The sequence below is a fragment of the Sturnira hondurensis genome, unplaced genomic scaffold (assembly GCF_014824575.4).
Source record: "Sturnira hondurensis isolate 20B ecotype Veracruz unplaced genomic scaffold, ASM1482457v3 Scaffold0007217, whole genome shotgun sequence".
Lineage (NCBI taxonomy): Eukaryota > Metazoa > Chordata > Mammalia > Chiroptera > Phyllostomidae > Sturnira > Sturnira hondurensis.
In genome coordinates this window covers 266,462-293,539 of record NW_028079848.1, presented here as the reverse complement: position 1 = coordinate 293,539, position 27,078 = coordinate 266,462, and the positions used below count along the sequence as shown (strand labels likewise).

The following is a 27,078-nucleotide window of genomic DNA, read 5'->3' as shown; positions in this document are numbered from 1 at the left end:
CGTAGAGGGACGTGCAAGACAATTATACAAGGTGAATGATGACGGAAGTAATGCATTCACCGTCACAGCCAAAAATCTCTATCAACACTTTAAGTTTTAATAAAAAATACAGCTATTTTGAAGCATATATTAATAACTGGTTTTAGTAAAAATAACTAAATACAGTAATGTCATATATAGTACAAAATAGTAAATAGCAAACTCAACTAGCTAAGACTAACACGGTATACATACATACATACATATATATGTATATATATTAATGCTAAATGCAAACTATTTAGAATGACTTAAATATTATATTTGATAAAAGTTCAGTTATGCCCCTATATAACCTCTCTTGGTATTTCAAGTAATCCCTTTTAATCTGTCAGCAAATTAACAGCTGACCACACGCCTTCTAGAGAACGGTAATCACTGTAGCAATACTGTGCATCTGGCCCTTTGCAAAATGCCCTCAGTGGACTGCGCTTTTCTAGAAGCCTCAGCCGAAGGTCATATTGAAATGCAAACACAGACATACTTTTGGTGTTCTTTATGATGCCTCCCCTAAAAAACCCTCCAATTTCATTACATTAATTGAAATGGAGCCATAATTTTCTCTCTTCAGCAATAGCTTCATTTTCAATGATTAGACATTTGAAGCATTTCAACGAAAATGTGTGCTAACTAGAATCTGTATAGAATTTGGTGAAACAGAGAAATGCGTGTCTATAACGTTTTAGACATTTTTGCATCTTTGTAAAATGCATTTGCCGAAACTTTTGCATTTGTGCTTCTGCAAACAAGAAACGCCAACTATTTCCAGGAAAGTGAATGTAAGCATTATTAATAACACCATTACGTACATACAATAATTAAATACTGAATTTAGATATATAGGAAGTGGACGTTAATGGAGACTGTTATGTAATGAGCAATGTTTCTGTAGTTACAGTTACCCTTGTTAATATAAGAAATACTGGGTTTCTATAATTACTAGCTACCAGCTGAAACTGGAATAAAAAAAAGCCAGTCTACTTTATACTTTAGAGTTTTATAATTAAACATACTTTTTAGAATCATGTGCATCTATAATGAATTGTAAATGCAAAAATCAACAAATAAAGGCATAAAGGGGCAATTTAAATCTGCCTTAAAACTTTGTAGTCAGACCACAAATATACCCTGCCAAAGTAGCCAGTCATCTCTATAGCATGTTTTTCTCTTGTAGGAGGAAACCTCTTCTAACCTCCACAAGTCTTTCCTCTGTTCCAACTCTTTCCACGTGGGGAACAACCACACTGTGGAATGATGGGCAGTCATTCCGTGACTGTAGAAGGATGGAACAGACCACGTGCTTGCTGTCTTCAGCACTCACATGCGTCTTTGTTGGGGACCCACTGAGAAGAATCGCGGCTTTTGTTCTGCCTTTTTATCTACACACCATGCCCCTTTGGTATATTTAGTACTGAGTATATTCAAGGCTTTGCTGGTCTACATGGAGCTTTACAACTATGAACTTTGGAGGACTTTTGCCTTAAGAACAGGTGAAGAAGGGAGAACTCATTGCAATCCACCAGATGCACATATGCAAAAAGATAAGCCTTGGTGGAATGCGTCCCACTGTATCTGTGAGCAGCCTCGCATAAGTGACGGCTGAGAAGAGTAAGGGTCTTCCAGGCATGTCCTCATCTGTTCTTACTTAATTTGATAGAAAGCAGTAGTAAGAGCAAGTATCTGTGTACTTATGGGAGCCAGACGAAATGGCAAACGGTACATGAAAAGAAAATTAAACTAATATATTTAGGGAAGTCAATTATTTTTTAAGTTTCTTTTTAAAAGATTATCTTTCATTGGGTTTATTTTCTTTATTATCTTTTATATATAAGACTATCAACCACCTTCTGGATAGAAAGCATCATAGTCTGTGTAACACATTAAGAAAGAACCATATATAGATTTAACATCTAATTTGTTCTAAAATAGGAAAATAATCTAACTTGATGTGAAAATCCAAAATTGTCATAATTTTAATATTAGTCACTCTGCCAAGTCAATGGTGTTGTGTAGGTTCAAACAGAATTAAAGTTTGGTGATGTTATCACTACATTTAAATCTATTTACATTCTGCATTTTTCACAGTCGTGCCAAACACATAAAAACATGAATCTTCAGAATGAATTAGAATGTGTTATTCAGAGGATACTGATGAGACTAAATTAGAAGTGAGAAAAAGCAAGCCAGTTATTTTATAAGAGAAACTGACATATTTATTAATCCAAAATGGAATAATAAATATGCAATGTCACAAATTTATTAATAGAAAATTAACTAATAGAAAGAACAACATGTATGCTTGGTGCTTTCTATTATATTTAATTTCTATTACATTGACAAATATTTGTGCATTCCCATATTGTATAGAAATGCATATTTGTAATATAATGTCATATTATAATTCAAAATTAATATAAGGCTTGCTTACAAATTTGACTAACCAGTGTTTTACATACTGGTATAAAATGGTTATCTTATTATTGAAGTATCAGTGTCATTAAGAATTAGGAAAAAATGTGAGAGCTGATTTAAAGAAGAAACATTTTTCACTGTGACACATTCAATAGAGAAACTACTAAGCGAGGCTACCCCCAAGCCAGATTGTAGGCAGCTTCAATTGTGGCAATGTTTCCCTAATCAAAGGCTTTTAGTGAAAACAAACCTGACATCTCAAAATGTTAACTGCATGTGCGAACAACTAAAATAGAAAAACACAAGTTTACTTTGAAACCAACTGAAAACTAAAAGAGGGCTAAAAAAATTATTATTCTGATGCAAAATAACTCAGCTTCCCTGGCTAATAGCATTAAAATGTGGGAATAAGACACCTCAAGATAATGTATTAGGAGTGCACACCTTTATCCTTTCAAAAACTCACAGCCACATCTCTTGCTAAAAATAGAGAAGCCTTGTCTTTTTTTAAGACAGTAGCAAAATAAACTTCAATCTTGAACATGTGTACTAAAGGTTATAAATTTTAATATCGAAGTTGTGTATAAAAGCGCTAAGCCTGATGACTATTTTACCTATCTTCTTGGAATTCATAGAAACCCACTTTAATAAATCACGAGGGAACAAAAAGAACAAAGCACTCGAGAGCTGTGCGAGACAAGCAAACACAAGCCTCCTGGTAATTTCTCTTTTCTTTCTCGTGTTTGCTTTCCTGTCAGCTTCTTAAGACTCTGTCCTGTTTTAAAAAGAAAATTATTATTAAGCCATGGAAAAGATCAGCACAACAGAATTCGCTATCATACCGTTAAAAAGTAATGTTAAAAAATATATATGATGCCCTGGCTGGTGTAGCTCAGTGGATTGAGCATGGGCCTGTGAACCACATGATTGCGGTTCGATTCCCAGTCAGGGCACATGCCTGGGTTGCAGGCCAGTTCCCAGCAGGGGACCCACGAAAGGCAACCACACATTGATATTTCTCTCCCTCTCTCCTTCTTTTTCCCTCTAAAGATAAATAAATAAAATCTTAAAATATACATATATATATATGGCAAGCATTGAAAAGGTAATATCCAAATGAATTCACAAGCAAAATAATAACCATTGAAAATCAAAGATATTGACCTGTCGTAAATAGTGAAAAACTCAAAAAAGTTGGCCCCTAATAATAGTATAGTTATAAGGTAAGAAAAAAATGTTATTTGAGCTCTTTTCAAACATAAGGACACTGTTAATATTTTAAAACTTCCACCACCTCTTCCAAAATGTAACACTTTCAACTTGAGGAGAAAATCTAAATATATAATTTTGACAACACCCGAAGACTAACTTCCTTCCAATTTGCTTACTTTTTCAATTTCTAGAAAATCTACATCAAAGAATATTACCTAAAGGCCTGGGCCAAGCGTACACTATAACATGTTTTTTTTTCCTTTGGGATTGTCAAGTCTGACAAAATCACTATGACTATACGAACTTATACGTATTTTTGGCCTGGGCAAGAATAGACTAAGATTGCATTGCGGTAAATTTTCTTGGGGAGAAAAGCTTGGGAGACTGTTTTCACACCTGAATTTTAAATAAGGTGGCTAACGGTAATGGGAGTATATGAATAGCGTTAATCATCACAATCCACTCATACTGCTTTTCATGTCATCGCCATGTCATATCAGACTTTGTGTAAAAAAGAAAAAATACATCTACCGATGGGGCATAGCCTACAAGGAATGGAAAAAATTCCCTCACATCCTGAAAACTTCCAGATCACTCTAATGTCACTTTCTCATTTGCACGGGTCTCCAAAGTCCTGGGCAAACGGCAGACCCTCAGAAGGCATCTCACCCTTACTTGGAGGCTGTGGTAGTTATTGCAGTGCTACGGGGACAAATGCAACTTTTAGAAATCACCGTCCTCTTCCCCTCCAAAGAATAAAATATGCTTAGAGACACAGTAAACAAGAGAGGCATGTCTATTTTTCAGAAATTTAAGTTCTAGAATACTTTACTAAGTGGGGAAAAAACACGCCAAAAAAGTACGTTCGAGTCAGTTCTTGCCAGAAATAGTAGCGCACTATGAACCGGGAAGTGTACGCGAGTTAAACTTGGATGCGCCCCCACACTGCAGGAGCCCGTCTCTAGCATGGAAATGAGAACCCTGCCCGATCTCGGGGGCCTCACCTCGTCGACCTGCGGCTCCTGCGCCTGCGCGGCCTTGGGCACCGAAGAGTCACAGTCCGGACTGTAATGCTCACAGTAGTCGTAGGCGGCTTTGGGGTCACCGGTGATCAACAACTGCTGGATGTCCCCCTGCCAAGAAGCAAGCGCGGGTGTGGTCAGCGTTTCCAAATGCACAGAGGTCTAGAGCAACACGTGTCCAAAACAATAGGTCGTTTACAATACGCGTGAAGAAGGAAACACACACCTCTATAAATCGTAAGCTATACAGTTGACCCTTGCACAAGACAAGTGTGACCTGCGTGAGTCCACGTGTAGGTGGATTTTTCTTTTTTAACTTTGTTTTTATTCTTTATGCTATTACAGATGTCCCCACTTTTCCCATTGCACGCAACCCACTGAGCCACCCACACCAACCAGGGCTGTGTGGATGTGAAAAATTTGGACAATTTTTTGAAATTCACCCATGAATCTTACGATTTTCTTCAAAACATTTTCTTTACTCTCATGTACTTTGTCATAAGAAAAAATATATAATACATACAACATACAAAACGTGTGTTAACTGACCATTTGTATTATTGGTAAAACTTCTCAACTACAATAGGCTATGAGGGGTTAAGTTTTGGGGAGTCAAACTTAAGCACAGATTTTTGACTGCAAGGATGGATTGGCGGCCATAACACCAGCATTGTTCAAAGGTCAAGTGTGCTCCGCTTTTGAAGCAATCTATTTCCACACAGGTCTCCTTAAACTCGAAACATGTCTGATAAGAATCTAGGGGTTGCAACCATATTCATTTCACTGGGGCCCAGGAAAATGTCTGGCTTAATATCCATCTGACTCTGAAATTCAAGGCCCTGTGGGTCTGGGCACAGGAACCTGACTCACAGAACCCCTGATGTCGCTCTAAATAACGTCACCACTATTCCCTCTTTCTCTGCGTTCTTCTGCATTTTATTAGTGGTTGCTCTATAGGGCCTGCTGAAAACACAGACATGAAACTTATAAAGACTCTAATGTTGCATACGAAGAAATAACCCTTCATCTCCTCGGATTTGCCTGTGGTCCGCCATAGTTTGCTCGTCCCGTGTTGCAAGTTCTCTGCTGTTTCTGAAATGAAGTCATTTGGGGTAGCTAAGGGCCTAGTATTCCATGTCTAAGGTCCACAACACCAGCTGAGCGATTTAGAACACTGTGCAGCCACAGTGAATTATTATAAATAACTACAAATAACAAAGGGAAATTTGAATACAGAATTCTTCCTTAGGCTCTTAAAATAATTAATGAGGGGCTCTGGCTGAGGGGTCTGTTGGTTGGAGCATGCTCCCGTGCACCGAAAGGCCACCAGTCAGGTACCTAGGTTGTGGGTTTGATCCCTGGGAGAGGCAACCAAGAGATGTTTCTCTCTCTTCTTCTCTCTGTCTCTCTGTCTCTTCCTCCTCTCTCTTTATCTCTACCTCCCTCCATCTCTAAAATCAATAAACATATCCTATGGTGAAGATTTAAGAAATAAATATAAAAACAAAAAATAACAAGGCATCATTGAGCACTGGCCTCATGAAGGGTTTCAATTAGAAATCATGATTCCTGAATGTTCCCTCAGCTTTGCCATAACCACTTGGAATTCTGCAAGTCGCTCACCCCAATTCATCGTTTGTGACATGAATACATTGGGAGATCAGATCCGAAGTCCTCTCCAAGACTAAAAAATCTGTAATTCTGCACTTACCTTGCAGGAAGTACAATGAAGCAAGTGAAGCTACTGTTGAAACATAAAAGCATTGCCCATCTTATAGGCGTATGGTATTTTAAAATGGTATATTTTTGAGGGGAATTATGGTTTCCTAAGTACTTACTATTCTAGCTAAGGCACTTGACTTCATTAAGGGGACTCCCGCCAACCCTTCCACTATAAATTCTTATTGCAGGTGTTAAGTATGCAGCCATAAAATCTACCACTGGAAAGAAGCTGGAAAATGCAGTTAAAAATCTACAGTGCTCTGTCTCCCAGGAGGCATCTTACAGTGTTTTTCTATTAATCACATGACATGTTGTGAGACAGTCTGCCGATAAACAAAAGCATCCTGACAGGTTGAATGGACTATAAATATCCAGAGTCAATAATCTTAAAAATTTCCACAGCTGGAAAAAGGGGAAGTTACCAAGTGAAACAGGCCTCAGTAGCACACAGGTAGGAAGCTGCATCCTGCAAGGCCAAGGTTGCTCCTCTACGGACCTGCAAAGCCAAGGCTAGAGTTGATGCAGCGACCTGGCCTGATCCAGCGGTGCAAGCTAGGTCTCGCTCTTCTCTTGTATTTGCCTATAGACAAGGTGAGTCTGGGGTAACGCACGTGTAAGAAAACTGGATAGAACGTGCTATGCAGATGAGGCTCTTCTGAACGCCACGTGCACTGCAAAAGGTTCCCGCCACAGTTTCATTAGACCGGTTTATAAGTAATAACACAGCATGTCACCCTTTCAAAACAAAAATGTGATGCCTATATTCTAACCATGTCTACTTGCCTGTTTTTGGTTTTGTTTTATACACTCGCTAGAAAACCCAGATAGTTCTATTTTCTGTGCTATCAATGGAATTACATCACACTCTTTGAAATACACCAGTTAAAACATAGTTCGCTTTTTCTGCCTGTGTAAGAAATCCCATTTATTGAAAAAGCGTCCTAAAAGACTGGTGTCGTATTTTAAGGTCCCGTGTCAACCGGTCAATGTTCAGGGTCTGAATTTTCAGATCCCACTCCTCATCGGATGTGAGGCCCCGCAGGGCCTGGTGGGAGTCAGTTCCCACCTGACCATCCCCTGAACTGGACGGCACAGCAGCTAATTTGGAAGAATGAGCAACAAAAAACCAGGCTCTGAATGGCCGTCATGTTCAACTCCATGTGATCAAGTAATGTGACCTCCGAGCGGGTCATGCACTTGGGACAAATACAAAATCACGAGAACAGCAGAGGAAGTCCAGGTTTAACCAAACCAGCTAATTCAGAAGCTGGATGGATGGTTAACTATAACCGTTCGGGTAAACACTTATTTTTTTAAGTTTACTTTTCAATTACAGTTCACTTGCGATATTATTCTACATTAGTTTCAGGCATACAGCCAAGTGGTTAGACAATCACATGCTTTACAGAGTGTTTCCCCCTGATATCTCCAGTGCCCACCTGGCCCCATATATACTTACTACAATATTACTGGCTATATTCCCTATGCTCTACTTTACATCCCGTGACTATTTTATAACTACCAATCTGTGCTTCTCAGTCCCTCCCCCTTTCTCACGCAGTCCCCCAAGGTCTTCCTCTGGCAACTCTCAGTCCAAATAACTAGTTTAGTGTTAAACAGTTTATTTACAGATAGTCTCTCCTGAATGTCAAGGTAGCAGCTGGGAAGTGTACGATCCCATAAGGGGTTCAGTTCCACTCTGAATCTCGGAAGACTTAAACATCTAACATTAAAACTTGGACGTAACTTATATTCTGAGAGAATAATTTACTTTTGACAAAATCTGGAAGACTCCAAGTATCTATTAACTCTGCATTTCACTGAATCTCCCAAGTTTCTAGAATTAGCAATGTCCTGTCACCCAGTGTTGGAGCACATCACACAGGCGCTGCGATTGTGTTCTGTAAAGCCATCTAGCCTCTGCGTTTATTGGGTCAGAAATGATCTGTGAGATTTGGAGCCTGGGTGCTGGTGATAGCGGTGGGGGATGGAGTGGGGGATAGAGGGGACAGTGCAGACCAGGGAGGAACTTGCATTGGGGGTGTGGGGAGGAGTGGTCTTGTCCCTTCCGGCTGAGCAATGATAGGGTGACAACACCATTTATTCCATTAAGAAATATAACAAAAGGCCCTGGCTGGTGTAGCTCAGTGGATTGAGTGCGGGCCTGCTAACCACATGATCGCGGTTCAATTCCCAGTCAGGGCACATGCCTGGGTTGCAGACCAGTTCCCAGCAGGGGACTCATGAGAGGCAACCATACATTGATGTTTCTCTCCTTCTCTCTTTCCCTTCCCCTCTAAAGATAAATAAATAAAATCTTCGAAAAAAAGAAATACAACAAAAGGAAAACTTGGGAGGTTCAACCTCTTAGGTCTATGAAGAGAAATGATAATGAACGCTTGTTGCTGGGATAAATTCAGTTTTTCTTTCCAGAGAACTGGCTTCATTTCCTTTTGAGTCCTGCCACGCCCACCGTTGCACCTTTGTCTGAAGACTGTTAGGTGGCAGCACTAAAGCCAAACCAAATGACAAGTGTCAGTAAGAATCAGCAGAAAAGTCTTCTCCAATCTGGCAGCCTAATGTGACTGAGCCTCACATTTCACTCATCTTCAAGGACACAATGGACTTGCCCAGATGAATCGCGCTGGGTCATACTGGGTTCCCACCAGCTCCCGCTCCCAGTTCATGAGTTTAAGGTCTAGGCTCAGAATGTGACTTTGGAGATAGGACTGTCTCCAAAGATAGGACTGATAGGATCGTTAAGGTTAGTGATGTCTTCAGGGTGAGCTCTTGTCCAATAAGAGTAGGAGATTAAGACACACACACAACCCGTGGGAAACTGTGGGAGGACACGGGGAGAAGACAGCGGCCTGCAAGCCAAGGAGAGAGGCCTTGGTTTCAGACGTCTTGGCTTCCAGAAGCATAAAAAAAATAAATCTCTGTCGTTTTGAGATATTCAGTCTGTGGTGTTTTGTTATTGCCATAATACAGACTAAATTAATACTCATTTGTTTTTAGTTTTATCTTGTGCATTGTCTTTATAACAGAATAAAGAAGAACACATAAATTCCTGGCTAGTGTAGCTCAGTGGATTGAGCACAGGCCTGTGAAGCAAAAGGTCACTGGTTCGATTCCCAGGCAGGGCACATGCCTGGGTTGCAGGCCAGTTCCCAGCAGGGGACTCATGAGAGGCAACCATACATGGAAACACTGGCTGACTGACTTTGACAAACAGCTAGAACTCAGGGTGATCATTGTTACAATGTCCCCGACATTATAACCAGGGGCATTATGACAGCACCACCATTTACAAATATCCTTGGGCCCACACCACAGGAGGGAAGAGGAAGTAAAAACCACGGGAAAGGAGTCGACTTGAAGCACAGATAAAGAATTTGCAGGGAATGAGTTTTTAAGTAAACTTTTTCAAATTAATTTCTGCTATAGTTCATCTGAATTTAAATACACATATACCCGAGTATTTTAAAAATGCATTTTCATTAAGCTAGTAAAAAAATTAAAATAATTCCTGGTTGTATCATTAACTCCATATGAATGAAGTTATAGTCTAATTCTTCTTCATGTCAATGAAAAAAAAAGAACAGAAAATATATTATCATATCAGAATTATATATGTGTATATAGGAATGATATTTTTATTTATGTTATTTCATTTAATCTGTTCATACTAATGTAAATCAACAGTGAAACACATTTAGTTCTTTCTGGATTTAAAGCAATACAAGTAAAACTTTCAATTACAAATGTGGAAAAATAATGAGGTGATTTTTAGATAAGAAAAGGATTCTTTTTCAAAATTTCATTAATAATGAACATTTAAAATATGTGTCACCACAGTTTACTCACCCCCCAAAATAAATTCATCTGATACTTTTTATACATATCCATTGTCCAAAATAATATAATGGAAGATAACATTTTAAAATCTAAAATGAGAAAATAAAAATAAAGTCTAAAGATTTAAAAACAAACTGGAAATTGTTTGTGATGTTATTTTTAAATACTGACTTAAGAAAAAATCTTGTATGAAAGGAAACAATAGGTATCATTTAATATTTTTTAACTTATATTTTAACACAGACTCAAAGGACAAATCCACGTACCTAATATCAGCATAAAGGTCAAATGTGACCTTACATGTAGGTATGAATTTCATAACCTGTCACACAAAGTTAATAGCACAATTTGGCAATTTCTTTATATTTTATGGTCTTTGAGTTGATAGAAACTTTTTTCTGTTTTTTCAGAAACTTTTTTTCAGTTTTTTAATATGTTGATTGATTTTAGAGAGAGAGAAGTGTGAGAAGAGAGAGGTGGGGAGAGAGACAGAGAGAGAGAGACATCAATTTGTTCTTTCATTTATTTGCACATCCATTGGTTGATTCTTCTATATGCCCTGACCAGCAATGGAATGTCCAACCTTCTGGCCTACGAGATGATGCTCCAACCAACTGAGTCACACTGCCAAGGGCTTGGCAGAATATTCTGGATTTATTTTTAAAGTAATTTTAAATGACCATCTTTTGCATATGAAATTATGATACACTCTTTTCATCATTTCATAAAGACTTTACAGAGTTGAACTGGCCCATTTCCTCCTCCAGCCCAAGCAAATAAACTAGACATTTGGGGATCACTCCTTTTACACATTGTTTCACCTTTTTTATTGCTTATTTTTCAGGCCAGAGCAAATATCTACCCGTGGATGGAAAGAAATCGTTGGTAGTAGCCTTTCTCCACCTTCACTCTTCTGGTTCTACAGGCGGTGAGGCCGTCCCTGGAACAGCAGGGTTTTGAATACACTTCCTGGCTTCTACTCGCTGCCGTCCCCCACCACATAATAATCCAACGACTGTTCCCCTTGGGGACTGAAGATCTAGTCAATCAAAATTGGATATTTAGTGAAATATTTACGCCTAAGAGGATTTTTTAAAGTATGTAGATAGAGTGATTGATAGATCTTTTTCCATGTTTTCATTTTGAAAACAAGCTATTCGTTAATGTCCATGAGAAAACGTCTTTTCTCAACACTTGTCTACTGAGTGGTGAAAGACGGGACACATGCTCTCAAAGTTGACGGCCAGGATTCCCCAGCGAGATGGAAGCGTTTGGAAAGAACTGTATTTTCACTGCATGAAAAGCAAACCAGTTACACAACATTCCTAATATGAGGAGGCACGGTACAACTTCAGGACAAACAGGTGGTCCCCACACTTGCCCGGCTGGCACGCTGAGCACTCCAGCTCAGCGGTGAGCTCTGCAGGCTCCAACTGCAGGGAGCCTGAAATCACTATTCTGCCTCTGGGCCCCAATCCCCTCGAATAGTAATGCCCATACCTCCTAGTCACACTTCTGACATCATCTCAGTCAATTCTGTTTCCTGCCGGAAAACCAGAGTGATCTCACAGGGCACGTGAGAAGTCAGAGAAAGACCACAGAGAGGTAAGCCCTCCCTTAACATCCCGGTGGGTTCTGCGACTTTAAGAGGAACGACGTACAACAAAAATCAGTATTGCCACAGACTAGCTCCCATACACAGGAGTGAAGTTCCTCCAGCGCACATCAAAGGTGCTGAAGCAAATGAGGTTATTCGACCACCGGTGGTATCTTCCATTCACACACATACTAAGTTTAAGGATTCAAATAACCAATGCGTGTCACTTGCCAGGAAGGCGCACTGCTTCTACCAGAAGACAAAAGACACAGTTCATAGTCAGAATATGAACTGTTAATCAGCCAAACCACGTTGTTCAATGAAATGTGCACGAATACAACGTCATGAGAGCAGGGCCCTGCCTGATTGGTTCTCCGAGCTTCCCGTCTTTCTGGAACAGGCCCGTACGCAGTGGGCACAGATGGACATCTGTTCAACACACGGGTCATAGGGCACTGAGTTTACGCAACACGATGAGCCTCTATTTCAACACCTGAAGTTAAGAATACTATTATTTGTCTTATATTTCTCAGAGATGCTTTAAAAGTTAATATGTACTAAAGCAGTTTTGCAAGTATAAAGTGTGCACAAATATTAGGTATAAGATTAGGATATTTGAGGGCAATTAAAGAGTACACCTTTGAATGGAAAATTTGTAGAAAATGTGTATGTGGACACTATGAAATTTAAGACATGCTGCTGGAGAATCCATTGGCAATTGTTCTCAAAAGAAATTCTAAACACAAGCTGAGGCTCAGAAGCCTAAAATCATTACTCTGTCAGGAAAGCCTATCAGAAAAAAACGTAATAGGAAAGAAAGAGAAGGCCATCTCTCGGAGCAGTTTCCACCACATGCAGCTGTACAAGCCCTTGCTGAAGAAAATTCTAGAGGGTCTGTTTTTTTTCTGTAAGGTTCACGTTTGATATCCGAGCTTTGTTAACAGGCTGGTGGTCTTGGTAGAAGTTTTTGCTTGCCAATTCAGGATCAAGACGGACGTTAAACCTTAAACAGGGCACACAATTCTCAAGGAGCATCTACTGTTGTCAGAACATGAACTGGGAACCTGTGTTTCCTGTCTGTCTACCCAGACCCCTCAGTTTGCAGGGACCTCAGCTCTTGCTGAGTTTTCTTCCAAGGCGTTCCACACAGTTCACGATTCTTCTCGACGGCTTTGGGTGGAAACAGAAAGCTGCCAAAATGCCGGGAGTTTTAGTTTGGCTGAAACATGGCCCAGAGATGGCACTGAACGAGGAAGACCACGTGGTCAGAGACGGAACTACTACCCACACAGACATCACTGGGGTATTTCACCATGTCCCCAAACCAGCTTGTGAAATCAACTTGAAGAAAATGCGTAGGGATCCTATGTTACTAATTGAACAATTATTGACCAACTAGTATTCTAGAAAATGCCTGAAGTTGAATAAAATGCTGCCACGAGACATGCACAGTTGTCTTATGCTTCCAGTGAAGTGTTATTTACTGGAAAATAATTACGAACATGACCCTCTTCCACCAAAGTAATAAGTTCATTAAATTCGATGTTTAGGGAGAACGTAGCAGACCCTGCCTCCTGTGTTCTTGTTTGCCATGTATGATCTACACCCCTTAAATGAGTAACTGCTAAAAAGTATGCTTATTCATTCATTCAGACAGTAAAACACATCAGGCACTATTCAAGACCTTGTGGATACAACACAAAGCCCCCTGACCTCTTGGAGCTCAGGCTCCAGAGAGGGAAAGAGGAATAAGCAAAACATGATGCGTTAGAGAGTGTTAAGTGCTGTGAAGAATATGGTCATGGAGATGGGCCGGAAGGCAGGATGTTCTATTGCCAAGTGTGGTCATGAAAAGGATCTGGAGACAGAGATGACTGAACTGGGGGAGAAAAAGTGCAGACACCTAGGGGAGAACCTTCCAGAAGAACTGGCCAGAGCCCGGGTCCAAGGTCGGAGATGTTTGCTGTGCTCCAGGAAGGGGCACTTTGTGGACCAGAGTGGGCAAGGGGGTGAGGAGCATGGCTGAGGTCAGCACAAAGGGCAGGGGTGTGGAGAGATCATGCAGGAGCCTTCAGAATAATGAGAGTTTAACTTGTCCTCTAATGATATGCAATGCCACCAGAAGATGATAAGTCAAGTGGTGACATCTGTCTTTCACTCAGTCATTCCTCCAGCTAAGACTATTGGACAGGAATACGCTGGCTATTCTAAACTTGAAGCTGAGAGAGCAGACAGATGCAAAGGACAGAAGCCAGGACAGCATTAAAGGGCTCCTGCAATGAACCCAAGGAGCAGATAACACAGTTGTATTAAGAGGTAAGTACGGCCCTGGCTGGTGTAGCTCCGTGGATTGAGCTCAGGCCTTCGAACCAAACAACCATGGTTCGATTCCCAGTCAGGGCACATGCCTGGGCTGCAGGCCAGTTCCCAGCAGGGAACACAAGAGAGGCAACCATACGTTGATATTTCTCTCCCTCTCTCCTTCCCTTCCCCTCTAAAAATAAGTAAATAAAATCTTTTTTTAAAAAAGAGATAAGTATGTAGACTTCACTTACTACACACCTGCTACTTTTCTAAGAACTTTAAATAACCACAGTGTAAACAGAGACGAACTAGGCCATGCCTCAGAAATATCTAGTTCCTTAAAAATTTACTTAAACAATACTGCAAATAATCACTCCCATTCTTACACTTTTTTGAGTTGATGTTCATTTCACACTAACCGCGTATTTACTGCAGAACTCAGAAAGTATAGAAAGATGTCAAAACAGGATTATTTTGTCCAAGATAATCATATGGTATTTTAGCAAATTGAAAGCTTTGTTAAAAGCAAATTAAACTTTTTTTTTAAAAAAAGGAGAATGAAAGCCTTTTAAATGCAGCTAAAATTCCAAACAGTTCCTGGTTGGAAGAAAGAAACATCACCTATGTATTCCCTACGTGTCCAAGCTGGAAGTCTGAGGTAGTAAAGCTTTCCTCCCCCAAAACCCACACACCGACCGTTCCCCAGGACCTGTCCGTCCCCCCACATGACCATCCCGAAGCCAGACCCTTCCCCATCTCCAGTGCATGGGCTTGTCTCCAAGGCCTTCTGTCTGAACTAATATTTCAATGTATCAGGGGTTGTTTTTCTTTTCCATCACATTCTCACCCTCCACTGCCACAAAAAGAAGCTTCCAAGATCTGAATTTTTATTTCCTTTACTAAACAAAATTTCTCACGGGCAATGGTTCAAACTTCAGCCTCCTCCGCAGGCTGCAAAGGACGGTGCACGGACAGGCCCTACGGCTCCCAAAGGGGATTGCATTCCCAGACCTGCTGTTTTCATTCCAAACCGTCACCTTCTGCACACGTCCTCAGCTTTAAATATTCTTTTTTCTTTTTAATCTTCACCCAAGGATATGTTTATTAATTTTAGACAGAGATGAATGGAAAGAGAGAGGGGGAGAAACAGTGATGTGAGAGTGGAACACCAATTGGTTGCCTCCTGTACGTGCCCCGACCGAGGTTTTCAGTGTCCAGGACGATACTCCAACCAACTGAGCCACCCAGCCAGAGTTAGATGTCCTTCATACTTCAGCCTCTTGGATACAGTTCTTATTCCCCTATTTGACATGCCCATATATTTATTACGACAAAATCATATCTTATTATAACTATATCAATTTATTTTCCTATATCAATTATTTAAGTGCAATGTTTAGCATATAGTATTTATTCCACTTCAACAGGGAGTCATCAACTACTTAATAAGCACCTGACTTCAGTGGCAAATGCTAACCTAGAGCCCCCCTCCCCTTCCCTGCCCAGGCCACTCTGACCAAGCCCCAACCCCTGTCCTGTAGAGCACATGTCCATCCGCTCACTGCTGGTCATTGGCTCCAAACACCACACTACCAAGTGTGGATTCTGGCTTCTGCTACTGGAACATCTACAATCACAGGGGATAAAGCCTGCTCTCCAGGAATTTGGAGTCTAAGGAGACAACTACACACTAATAGATAATTATAAAACAACATGCAGGTGCCTCGTTCTCTTTGAAAAGTTAAAAAAATTATTATAGACTAGCCCTGGCTGGTGTAGCTCAGTGGATTGAGCGCGGGCCTGCAAACCACACGATCGCGGTTTGATTCCCAGTCAGGGCACATGCCTGGGTTGCAGGCCAGTTCCCAGCAGGGGACTCAGGAGAAGCAACATACATTGATATTTCTCTTTTTCTCTCCTTCCTTTCCCCTCTAAAGATAAATAAATAAAATCTTTAAAAAAATTATTATAGACTAAAAATAGGGAAGGCAGGTATCCATTGCACCGGTGTGATCTCACAGAGATAAAATGTATAAAAGGGACAAAATAAAGTGTGTGATGCTTTTTTGTGCACAGTCGGTACAGGATGCTGCACAGCTGTTGCATGGTCAAGTTCAGGGATGCCTGGAAAGGAGAAAGGAGGAGGTGCCCTACAGATCAATGACACGTGGCCATCAGTGACGTGGGACACTTTTGTGTATCGTCCCTCAGCACACCTGCCATGTGAGCTCAGCACGCATGTGCTCACATGTGCTCACACGTGGGACAGACGAAAGCAGGTCCTCCTTTCAGACGTGGCTACAGATAACGCTCATAGCACTCATCAAACCAACGGTGCAGCTTGATCTAGTCATACATGTGATTTGTACGAAAGCTTAAATAGCTCCTAAAACAGCAAAGTCCAAAGCGACAGCTCATGTTTGCTGACACAACTCTGTAAATAATCATTAACACTGAGTCTAAGTAAAATCTGACAACTTCTAAATTAATTACAGTAAGAAAAATATTATGTTTAATAAACTACTACTATAAAATACTGTCATGTAGAGATACCGGACAATGTCTGTGTGAAAGCAGGAAGGTCCCCTTTTAGAAATAATTGCATATATCTTGTGAGAATGGATCAAAAAGCAAGACCCAAGTATATGTTGTCCACAAGAAACCTACTTAAAGTACAAAGATACCTACAGACTCAAGTAAAGGGATGGAGAAAATCATACCAAGCTATCACTAATCTAGGAAAGCAAGATTAGCGATGTTAATTTTAGACGTGGTAGATTTCAGAGCACAGAAAGTTATCCATAATAAGCAAAGATATTACATAATGATAAAGGAGAAAAATGTCCAGGAAGAAATAGCAGCTGTTAATATATATGTGCCCAAAAGAGGAACAACAAAATAAATTAAAACAACCCAAGAAGAAGAAATTGGTTAGTCCAATATTATTGTTGAAGACTTTAACACCCTTCTCTCAGAAATGGACAGATCCATATGCAAGAATTGGTAAGGCCACACTTGAACTTAATAGCACTCTCAATCAATTGGATATAACTGAATTGTAGAGATCACTTCACCCAACAACAGCAAATTACACATTCTTCTCCGGCTCACAGGGAACTTTCACCAAGACAGACCCTAAAAAAATTTTAAATAACAGAATCATACAATATCTGGTCTCAGAACACAGTGAAACTGAACTAGAAATCAATACCAGGAAAATTCCTGGAAAGGCCAACAAACTTGGAGAAGAAACAGCCTACCTCTCGGTAACACCTGAGTCAGTGGTGATATCTCATTGGAAAAATTTTAAATAGTTTTGAAGTGAAAATTAAAATACAACTTATCAAAATATACAGGATACAGCAAAAGCCGTTATCCTAAAGAAGGTTTAATACATGCATCGCATGCATACGTTAGAAAAGAAGAAAAATCTAAAATCTATATAAATTTCAAATGCATAAAAATTCTACAAAACTTAAATAAGCTACTGTGATAAAAGCAAATTAGTGACTACCTGGGGTTAAGGTAAAAAAAAGACATGGGTTCAAATATTGCAGGAGGGAACTTTTGAGTATTTTCCTAATTTCTTCAAAAGAAAGAATCTTTGAAAAGGTACATCACCGTTGAAAACATAAAATACCTGTAATAACCTGTCTTGATTCATTTAAAAAAGACTGAAATAGCAATGCTTTGAAGAATTGAAGTTATAATGGCTACAACTTGTTATTTAGCAAAGAAATTTCCTATTTAAATACTCCAAAAGTAATTTTATTGATAATGAATGCAGGCAATGTGATTCTTCTACTGTAGCTTTTCTTCATGTCTTTGAAGTGTATTATCAAGCCAGAAGAAACTAAGGCTATTGATTAGGGTTGATTGGATATTTTGTTCTAATAATGACTAAAGAATGCATACACCAATGCATAATTAAGTTAACATATAATATACATCCACATATATCTAATACCAGTATTTTAAGCACCTTCCATATATAAACTTATTTTTTAAGTAAATATGTATGAGGAAGATTACATTACTATTCTGATTTGAAGAATGAGAAATTAAAACATACACAAGAATGACACTGAGAAACGTAATTAAGCTAGATGCTGAGAGTCAAAATCAGATTCTTCTCACTCTGGAATGAATTCTTATATTCCTTCTGCTATCCTGAAATCATACAGTCTGAACTATGGGTCTATGTAGTCATTGGACCATTTCCAAATAAACTAATTTGTCATACTTTTTAAGTATGTCGTACTTTAAAACATCCTAAGTTTTCACTTTTGCTCTTATCTGTTTTTTTTTTTGTTGTATTCCTAAAAGTCTTCAGATTTCAGTTCAAATAGGGCCACTTTAGCATTTTTGCCACAGCAACACCTTTCTATAAATGCAGGGTAGTATGTAGACAGAATTATATCCACTAAAATTTGCATCTAAATTGAAATGACACTTTTTCCAAAAAAGTGACATTTCCAGTTTTCAGGCTAATGAATCGCTGGTGTTTTTTTTATCTCATCTTATTCTTTGCAGCTCTTGACCTAACACTAAAATAATGCGTACATGGTGTCATTGCTATCCCTTGTCACTTTCAGTCTAATTTCTACACATTCAGTTGCAAAGATTCAGAAATCTAAATAGGTACCATAATGGAATCCAAAATGAACTGAAAACTAGTTGGATACATTTTCAGGAAAAGATATATTGACACCATATCACAGAAGCTGAATTAATTTCACAAAAGGAGTTAGAGCATTATATTCTGATTTTAAAATATGTATCTTTAAATTATTCACTTTCTTCATATTATGTTTTCAAGTGGGAAAGACTAAATATTTTGAAATTTTGTTATCACACAGTAATACAATTTAGGAAATAAGACTTGAATTTTATGTATAGTGACTCTTTGGATACATGATTTTGATAATTACAAAATTTACGTTGTTCTTGTAATGAAAATACATACTGTCTGTGTGTATGTGTAGATATATATGTATATGTACATACATGTTGTGTCACATACATTCACATATCAAAAAAACAATGTATTCTATGTAAAACCTGTCTACCAACCTTTAGTATCTTACATAGCTTTACTCTGTTACATTTTGAAGACCAAATTCCTTAGAAATTGTACTAAAATAATCATCAGAGCAATGACTCTGAAGCGCATCCCTTTATGAGGTCAGGCACCAGGACCGTTTGCTCTATAGGTAATTTAAATACTAAATGGAAATGAAAGTACAAGTCACCAGGTCCAGCAATTGAAAGATTAAAACAAAGAATGTGGTTATCATAATTGGGGAATTATAATCGGAAGAGGGCTTTTCCCCATGACCTCCACATTGTTTTAAAAAGCGATTTTCAACAGGTGAAGTTTCTCTCTGCCATCTCTATCATATCGTGGAAACACGGACAAAGAACAGAGAAAGGCAGAATGCCTGACTCGTACATTTTTCTAAATTAATCTCCCAGAGAAGGAAGTGAAGAAAACGTTCTTTTCTCTGAAGAAAATAATACCAAGCACTAGGAGTAAAGTCATTGGCCCAGGAGAATAGTGGGCCTGTGTCCCAATCAACCAATCTCTGTAAACGTTTCCCGGGGCCTAAAGTCACCATTGTCTGCTCATTCTCCTGCCGAACAATAGAAAACATCGCCGCTACACCCACAGTGGAAGAAAGTAGGTCACCCCGTACAGTTTCCCACTTTGCTTTCAGCATGTATCGATTGTTGCTGTTACTCACTCGGTGTGCGGGGCTCGACAATATTCCCCTGAAAATAAAGCTCGGTTTATTTTTACCTCAAACACTTCTTCATCCAAAATCCTTGTTCCAAAAACCGTGATTCCATTGGTGTCCACGATCGAGCCCTCACTTCTGTCCAGTGGTTTTGTGGTTTTCTTCTTACAGTCCACAATCATTGTCACGGTTTTCTTCTCCACGCTGATTGCTACCCGATGCCACCTGAAAAAGCCAAGCGATTCTTCCGTAAGCCTCGGAGAGGGGGCTGCCGAACCAGTGTCCCCATTAAAAATGCAATGCCTTTTAAGCTGTGAAGGCAAGCTGCAATTGCACAGAGCGTAGGTAGGCTCATTTAGGGATGGATCAGCTGACAAGTGACGGCTCACGGTTTACCCAGAACAGCCCTAGGTGCTCGAGGACACACACAGGCAAGACTCACAGCAGCACTGGCTGCTCTTGCTGATAAGAAAGGGCCATCCTCTGCTTCCCTTTGTGCTGTCTCAACAAAAGGTCAATCTCCTCCCGTCCGAACCAGGGTATCTGATAGAGATTAGGGGTGGGATATGGCTAAGTAATTCTGTCCATGTACGTAAATGCTTTCTTCCAAAGTGGAATGCCACTTAGGAAAAAGAAAGAAAAAAGAAAAAAGAGGGGGGGGGGAAGCCTTCTGCTCTAAAGATCCCCGGAGATTGACTGTAAAAGGGGACGTCTACTAATTGAATGGGCGTTCCATCTGGAGCCACGGAAGGTCCTCACTGCAAACACACAATGTGCTTCTCTGTCTTTATTCACGTGTACTTCAAGTGCTCTTGTGTTATTTTTCCATTTTAATTTCAAGACGGTTATAGATCACTACTGTGGGCACGAGCCAAGAGGAGACACAATCCCTCTCCTTCTTTCCAGGGTTGGCAGGAAGTGGAAATGCTGAATGAAAGCCCAGTCCACGCACGGGTGGAGGGACAGTCCCGACCCGCTCCGGCTAACGCAGGACCGCACTGACGGCCAAGAGGGCACGATCTGGCCAGCCCTTTGGAAATACGCATGCCCTCGTCCTACCGTAACGTGGTGGTTTTTTTCACAGTACCTGCTGCTAACCTAAGCACCAAACGAAGCTCACTGGATTTTGCAAGCCACTCTGGTTTATATTTAAAATTTTTTTTCCAAATGAAATGTGCTAGATTAATATTCCAGAAATGTCTAGGACTCGATCCATAAAGTAAAGTACCCAAAACGCAGCAGGAGCCTTCCTAAAATGTGCTTCATGTGACTTGGCACAGTGACTGATGAGGACCAAGTGCATTTCCATATACACGGAATCTTCGGTCTTTCCACGGCGCACTCAGCTAGCACAGGCGTCCGCGTCGTTGGAACTGAGCCAAGATTTACGTTCGGAACCTAATCCTCTGACCGTAACATTTTCACAGAGGTCTGCTCAGAGGCCCACGTCCTAACTTAAGCCACGCTCCCTGTTGTAGGTGCACGCTTTTCGTTAACAGAAAATAAAAATGACTTCAATTGTTAACTACCAATTAGGACTCCCAGTCTGCTATTTTGGGTGAATCAACTTCAGATCTGTTAATAATGATGTGTCAGACTATGGTGTCATATGTAATATTCATAACACTACGTGAACACTTAGTTTTGGAGTTCCTCTTAGTTATGCTTTTTTCATACTACACCTTCCTATCCTCAGAAAAGCAGGTCAGTTCTTACGGTGAAAGCACATACCGAACCCAGTGTCTCTCAGCTGTGTGCAAACTGCCATCCCTCCCTCCTAGACCTCCACCTCGTCTCTGCCTCCACTCTCGGGCAAACAGAGCAGCCACTTAAAAACATCAGATCAAGTCTCTGCCCTGCTAAATGCCATCAAATAGCCCCAGTAACAGCTGAAGTCCCCACTCTACCTCACAAGGGTTGTCCTCTGGCCCTCTCTGACCTCATGTCCAAATTTTTGTCCTCTGATTCCTGTACTTCAGCCACACTGCTGCCTCCTTGTTGTGCCCTATGGATCTCCACTCTTACAGGAATGCTCTCCCTCCATAGCCCTATGTAGCTCACTCCTTCCCTCCAACTTGTATCTGCTCAGTGTAACCATATCAAAAAGAACCACTCTACCTAAAAGGCGTGTCCTACATCACTTACTCTGATTTAGCTTCATTCATTGACCTACCACCATTTTTCATATTAAATGTTAAGGGGAATAATGTAAATGGCTCGTGACAGCTTAGTATTTTCTGGCACCGAGATATCGTTTCCTCCAAGGCTCTGACAAACATACGCCGAGTGTAGATTTTTTTGCGCCATCTGCCCTGCTATCTCCTTGTCAAATCTATAACCAAATGTCCTATCACAGATAAACCGATTTTGGTAAGCCTAGATTCAGCAATCAAATGCCAAGAAAATCGAATAAGCATTGATGTGAATTCAGCTGCTGCCTAAATGGGAGGCAATGTTCAGAGCACCGAATTCACAACTCAGCATGATTTTCAGGAGAATGTTGTGGCTATGGGAGACTCGGACCACTTCCCAAAAATGTGACCTGTCTCTCCCCCTTTCCAAATACATGATCTCAGGCAAGTTACTGACACTCTCTGTGCCTTGGTTGCCTTATCTGTACAATGGGCTGTTAATGTTACTTTCCCCTTAAGAGTTGTGAGAAGTTAAATAATTGAACTGCATATAAAGTGTTTAGATGTGTATAGCACACATCAAGTATACTGTAAGGCTTCCATTGCACTGATGCGCATCAGTATTAATCTGATTGGTGAAAGGCAAGCAGAGCGATCATTCCTCTACTCAGAAAGTCTACAGTGACTTCCCACGTCACTGCAAATACAACCCAAAGCACTAACAACCACCTGCAATGTGTTGTCCCATCCGGCCTCCTGTGGCTTCTCCTTTCCCATCACCCTCTCTGCTCCTGGCAGGCCAGCTCCCTTGACCTTGCTTAGACCAATCAGCCACCCGGGGTCTGCTTCCTCTCCTCCTGGAATAGTAGGCTCTCAATTTATCAGCATGACAGGCCCCCAGCCTCCTTCACATGTCACCTTCTTCGTGCGGTTTCCCCTCGGCCCTGTCCTTAAAAGTGCACCCCTCACACCATTCCCCAACCTCATCCCTGGCCCATTTCTCTCTCACTTATCACCTCGTGAGGCACACTTCTCTAGTCACTCTTGATTGTTCCTTGTTTGTCTGCCCAGACTGTAAACTCTGTACAGTTAGAAACCGTATCATACTTTTTCAACTCGAGTTAATCAAATGTGCTTCCACCAAAGCATGGGATTGTTCTATTACTTACTTCCCATCGGCGATGTTCACAGTCCTGAACAGCGGGTAGTCTTCCGGGGCGGGTTTCCCAGTGTGGTCTTCAAACAGGAACACAGGCGACCTCCCGACTTCGACGCCGATTTGCTGAATACCATGTTCATTATATATAGACAAAAGGAAAGACTGTATTCCTTTTTTGGGTTTTACTGTAAATAATATTGAAAAATCTTCTGGAAACGTTCCTCCTGGGAAGAGAAGTCCAAAGAGTGAGAATCCAAATTCCCAAATCACTCAGAGATCACCCTACTAGGTTTTAAATGTTCTGGGTGGCCTTCCCAAGTCACCTAAGATCTCATAGTAATAACAATATGGTTTTAAAAAGAAAACGGAGAGGAATCTCTGTTAAGCTATTCCTGCAATAATTCCTCAAGCTATACTCCAAATTAAAGCCACTCATTTCAAGCATGATAATGATATAAAATTAAATAAAAAGTGAGAAAACAGACAGTGATGCCACATCCAACATCAAACACTCAGTGAGCATTTTAAAAACAGTTGAGTCTCGCTTTTGGTGCAAGACAGCATTTCCTGCCTCTGTCTAGTCAGAGGCCATCCACCGTCTCTCCAAAGAGGCCGTGTAAGAACACAATAGAAAAAGATATTATTGTAGCCCTGGCTGGTGTAGCTCAGTGGATTGAGCGCGGGCCTGCGGACCAAACAACCACAGTTCGATTCCCAGTCAGGACACATGCCTGGGTTGCAGGCCAGTTCCCAAGAGGGGACTCACAAGAGGCAACCATACCATAAATTGATATTTCTCTCCCCTTCTCCTTCCCTTCCCCTCTAAAGATAAATAAATAAAATTTTAAAAGATATTATTGTAGTCACCCCTCTGAAAGCTAAAGAGTTCCTGATCAGTTTTTCCTATCATGTGACACAGCTTCATTAATTAAGAAAGCTTATGTCATTATAAATCAGAATGATTAAATACTTGGTCAATCCGATTGCAAATTCAAGAAGGCAGACTCTCTCCCACCCCCAACCCCCAAAACTTTTAAATAGTTAAAAGTTTTAAACTTTTAATTTAAATGCTTAAATATTTTATGGATTTAATAACTATTTTAATTGTTTTCATACTCAAAGTCACAAAAACAGTGCATTGAAATTCCTTCTATTTGCAGTTTATCACTTTCCTCTCTTAAAAATGATTTCAAAACTAGGAATAGTGTGGAAAAATCAATAATTTGTCAAAATAAATGTGTTTTCAAAAATATGTGTACTTTAAAATGTCCTCCCATAAAAAAACACACAGCCTCATTTTGTAAGTTTTACTACCTTGATTTATAATTACTCTATTGTTAGGAAACAATTTTATGTGAAAACGAAGAGCTTAGTTTCCTTCAGGTGCAGATGGTAGAATATAATATAAAGGGATAATATAATTAATTGTTTCTGAGATGGTCCCAAAGCACCAAAACAAACAACAAACAAAAATAAAACCACTTGATAAGACAAATAATACTCGCCCTAGGAACAGACAAGACCTGGACTACGTATTAACCCCACCTAATTCGGACAAGTTAGAGAGCTTCAGTGAGACCCAAATTCCATTTCTATTCTATAAGGATGGAAACATTCGACTTAGTAAAGTTATAAGAGAAAGCCATCACCACGCACCCAAGAACAGGCAAGTACTTGCCAACGGTTACCAGCTTAAAAAATGTGATGTTCACAAATCGTCATTTCACCCCTCAACATTATTAGGATTACATTTTGTTTACATAATGTTTTCCTACATTATTAGGATTTCTAGATAATTAGTTTATGGGGTCAATTAGTGCTTTCATGGAAAGTAAAAATATCCACCAAGTGTTTTCCAATACTGTTATTAAAAACTTCCCATGTAAAGAATAAAATCTCTAGTCCTACCTCTCACTATTACTATGAGATATGACTTTTAATATATTTGAGATAGGAATGGCATCCAAAAATAATACAGGATAATCTTTTTTTAGAACATCTGCTGAAGACACATTTCTTGCAGCAGAGACACACATGGATTTCAGAGGGACACTCGTTAAGTGTGTCTAAATCCACATATTCATGAAGTTGACCAGGGTGGTCATTAAGGGTGAAGATGCCATGCTCTCCCCAATGAATAAATTCTGCATGATTGTATGCAAAAATGAGTTAAACATAATATGGTCTTCAAGTTCCATCATCTTGAAACAAAATAAGCAATCATTAAATTTTCAAGTAAGCATATCTTCTGTGATTGTGCTTAATTCAAATTGACAATTATGAAATGGTTATTTATATTTGTTGGAGACCACAATTTATCTGTTGTCTAATATATACATACATATACACGTATATACATATACGTATATACATATATATATATCTATATATTCCCCACCATAATTGTTCACTATACAGCATGGTAAAAAGATAGTAGGACTTAACACAGTAGTAGTAACCATGGTGAATGCAGGGAACGTACCTGAAAATAACTGTTTTGTAGGCGCACTGAGCTGTGCTTGCTTTGAAACTCTGTAAGCAGTATCTGACCCTTTCGAATTCTTTCTGTTTGTGCAGAAGCCCGTTGTTTTCGATATTCCCTCTGGAGAATTGTGAAAATCTAGAGCTTTTAGTACATCAACGGGAGCAGCTGAAAAATAAATTAGAAAGAAGAAAAACATGATCGAACAAATCATCTCTAATATAAAAATGAGTATTTTGAACAGAAGCAATGGTTTGCTGTTCCACTTCTCAAATCTGTTTATCACTTGAAATGCTTCCCTAACACAGGTGGGGAGCCAAGAAGCGGGGCAGCAGGTACAATACCAACCAAAACATTTTCAAAGGCAAAGTATCTCTAATCAGGAATCAAGTTGTGGAATAACAAAGCTGAATACTTCCATGCATATGTACATACATATATGAGTATATATAATATAAATGTGAATGGGTATATATGCAGATTGAGAACCTAATACAAACTATCTATGAATGTACAAACATTCTGATGCACCTCTATTACAACTTATACATCTTTAATTATTCTAAATAATGACATGTTTGCCATCAAAGGGAAAGCCAGCATCTGTACATATTCCATTAACTTCTAATAGATTCACTAATTAATGTTTTGTAATCTAAATGCAGGTGATTTTGAAGAGTCAAACTCAGAATGGATGTTATGCATAAATACTGCCAATGAGCAGTTACTAAGCCACATTGGATGAACAAAGAGACGTTACAAGATGTTAAAAGAACAGTGGCAGCCCTGGCTGGTGTAGCTCAGTGGATTGAGCGCGGGCCTGTGAACCACACGATCGCAGTTCAATTCCCAGCCAGGGCACATGCCTGGGTTGCGGGCTAGTTCCCAGCAGGGGACCCACAAGAGGCAACCATACATTGATATTTCTGTCCTTCTCTCCTTCCCTTCCCCTCTAAAGATAAATAAAATCTTTTAAAAAAAGAACAGTGGCAAAATATAATGCCCTCATATTGAGTGCTTTCTGATATTACTTACAAAGTACTACATATAAAAGAGCCTATACTTGCATGGACGTGTGTGTGTGTTGTGTATGTATGCATCACATACGTATCAATGTCTAATTTATTGATTTTCCCCATCTAAATTTGCTAGAGCAACCTCATGGACATTGCATCATGCTGCAATATTTAGACTAAAAGCCCCTGGAGATAAGTAATCATGTTCTTTCTCCTCCCCCCTCCCTTAAGTAGCATCCCAGTGTCTCACGCAGGTCCACTTGTTGATGGAAGCATGAATTCCCCAAATCTGATTCATTCCAGCCCCTCCCACCACCATGAAGTGATCAGTAGGAAATAAGTTGGGGACCTGGGACTTCCCCTTCGGGTAAACTTGATGCAGTAA

The 27,078-nt window shown here is 39.9% G+C and overlaps 1 protein-coding gene across 2 annotated transcripts in view; it reads right to left on the bottom strand.

Moving 5' to 3' along the window:
- Window positions 1–27,078, bottom strand: part of COL11A1 (collagen type XI alpha 1 chain) — a 166,122-nt gene that overhangs the window by 119,573 nt on the left and 19,471 nt on the right. For both annotated transcript variants that reach the window (XM_037051306.1, XM_037051307.1), the window contains exons 2-5: window positions 25,678–25,845; window positions 23,206–23,419; window positions 19,967–20,129; window positions 4,668–4,796 (exon numbers count right to left, since the gene is read on the bottom strand). In XM_037051306.1, coding sequence (XP_036907201.1) covers window positions 4,668–4,796; window positions 19,967–20,129; window positions 23,206–23,419; window positions 25,678–25,845 — 674 coding nt within the window. The remainder of the gene's footprint in view (window positions 1–4,667; window positions 4,797–19,966; window positions 20,130–23,205; window positions 23,420–25,677; window positions 25,846–27,078) is intronic.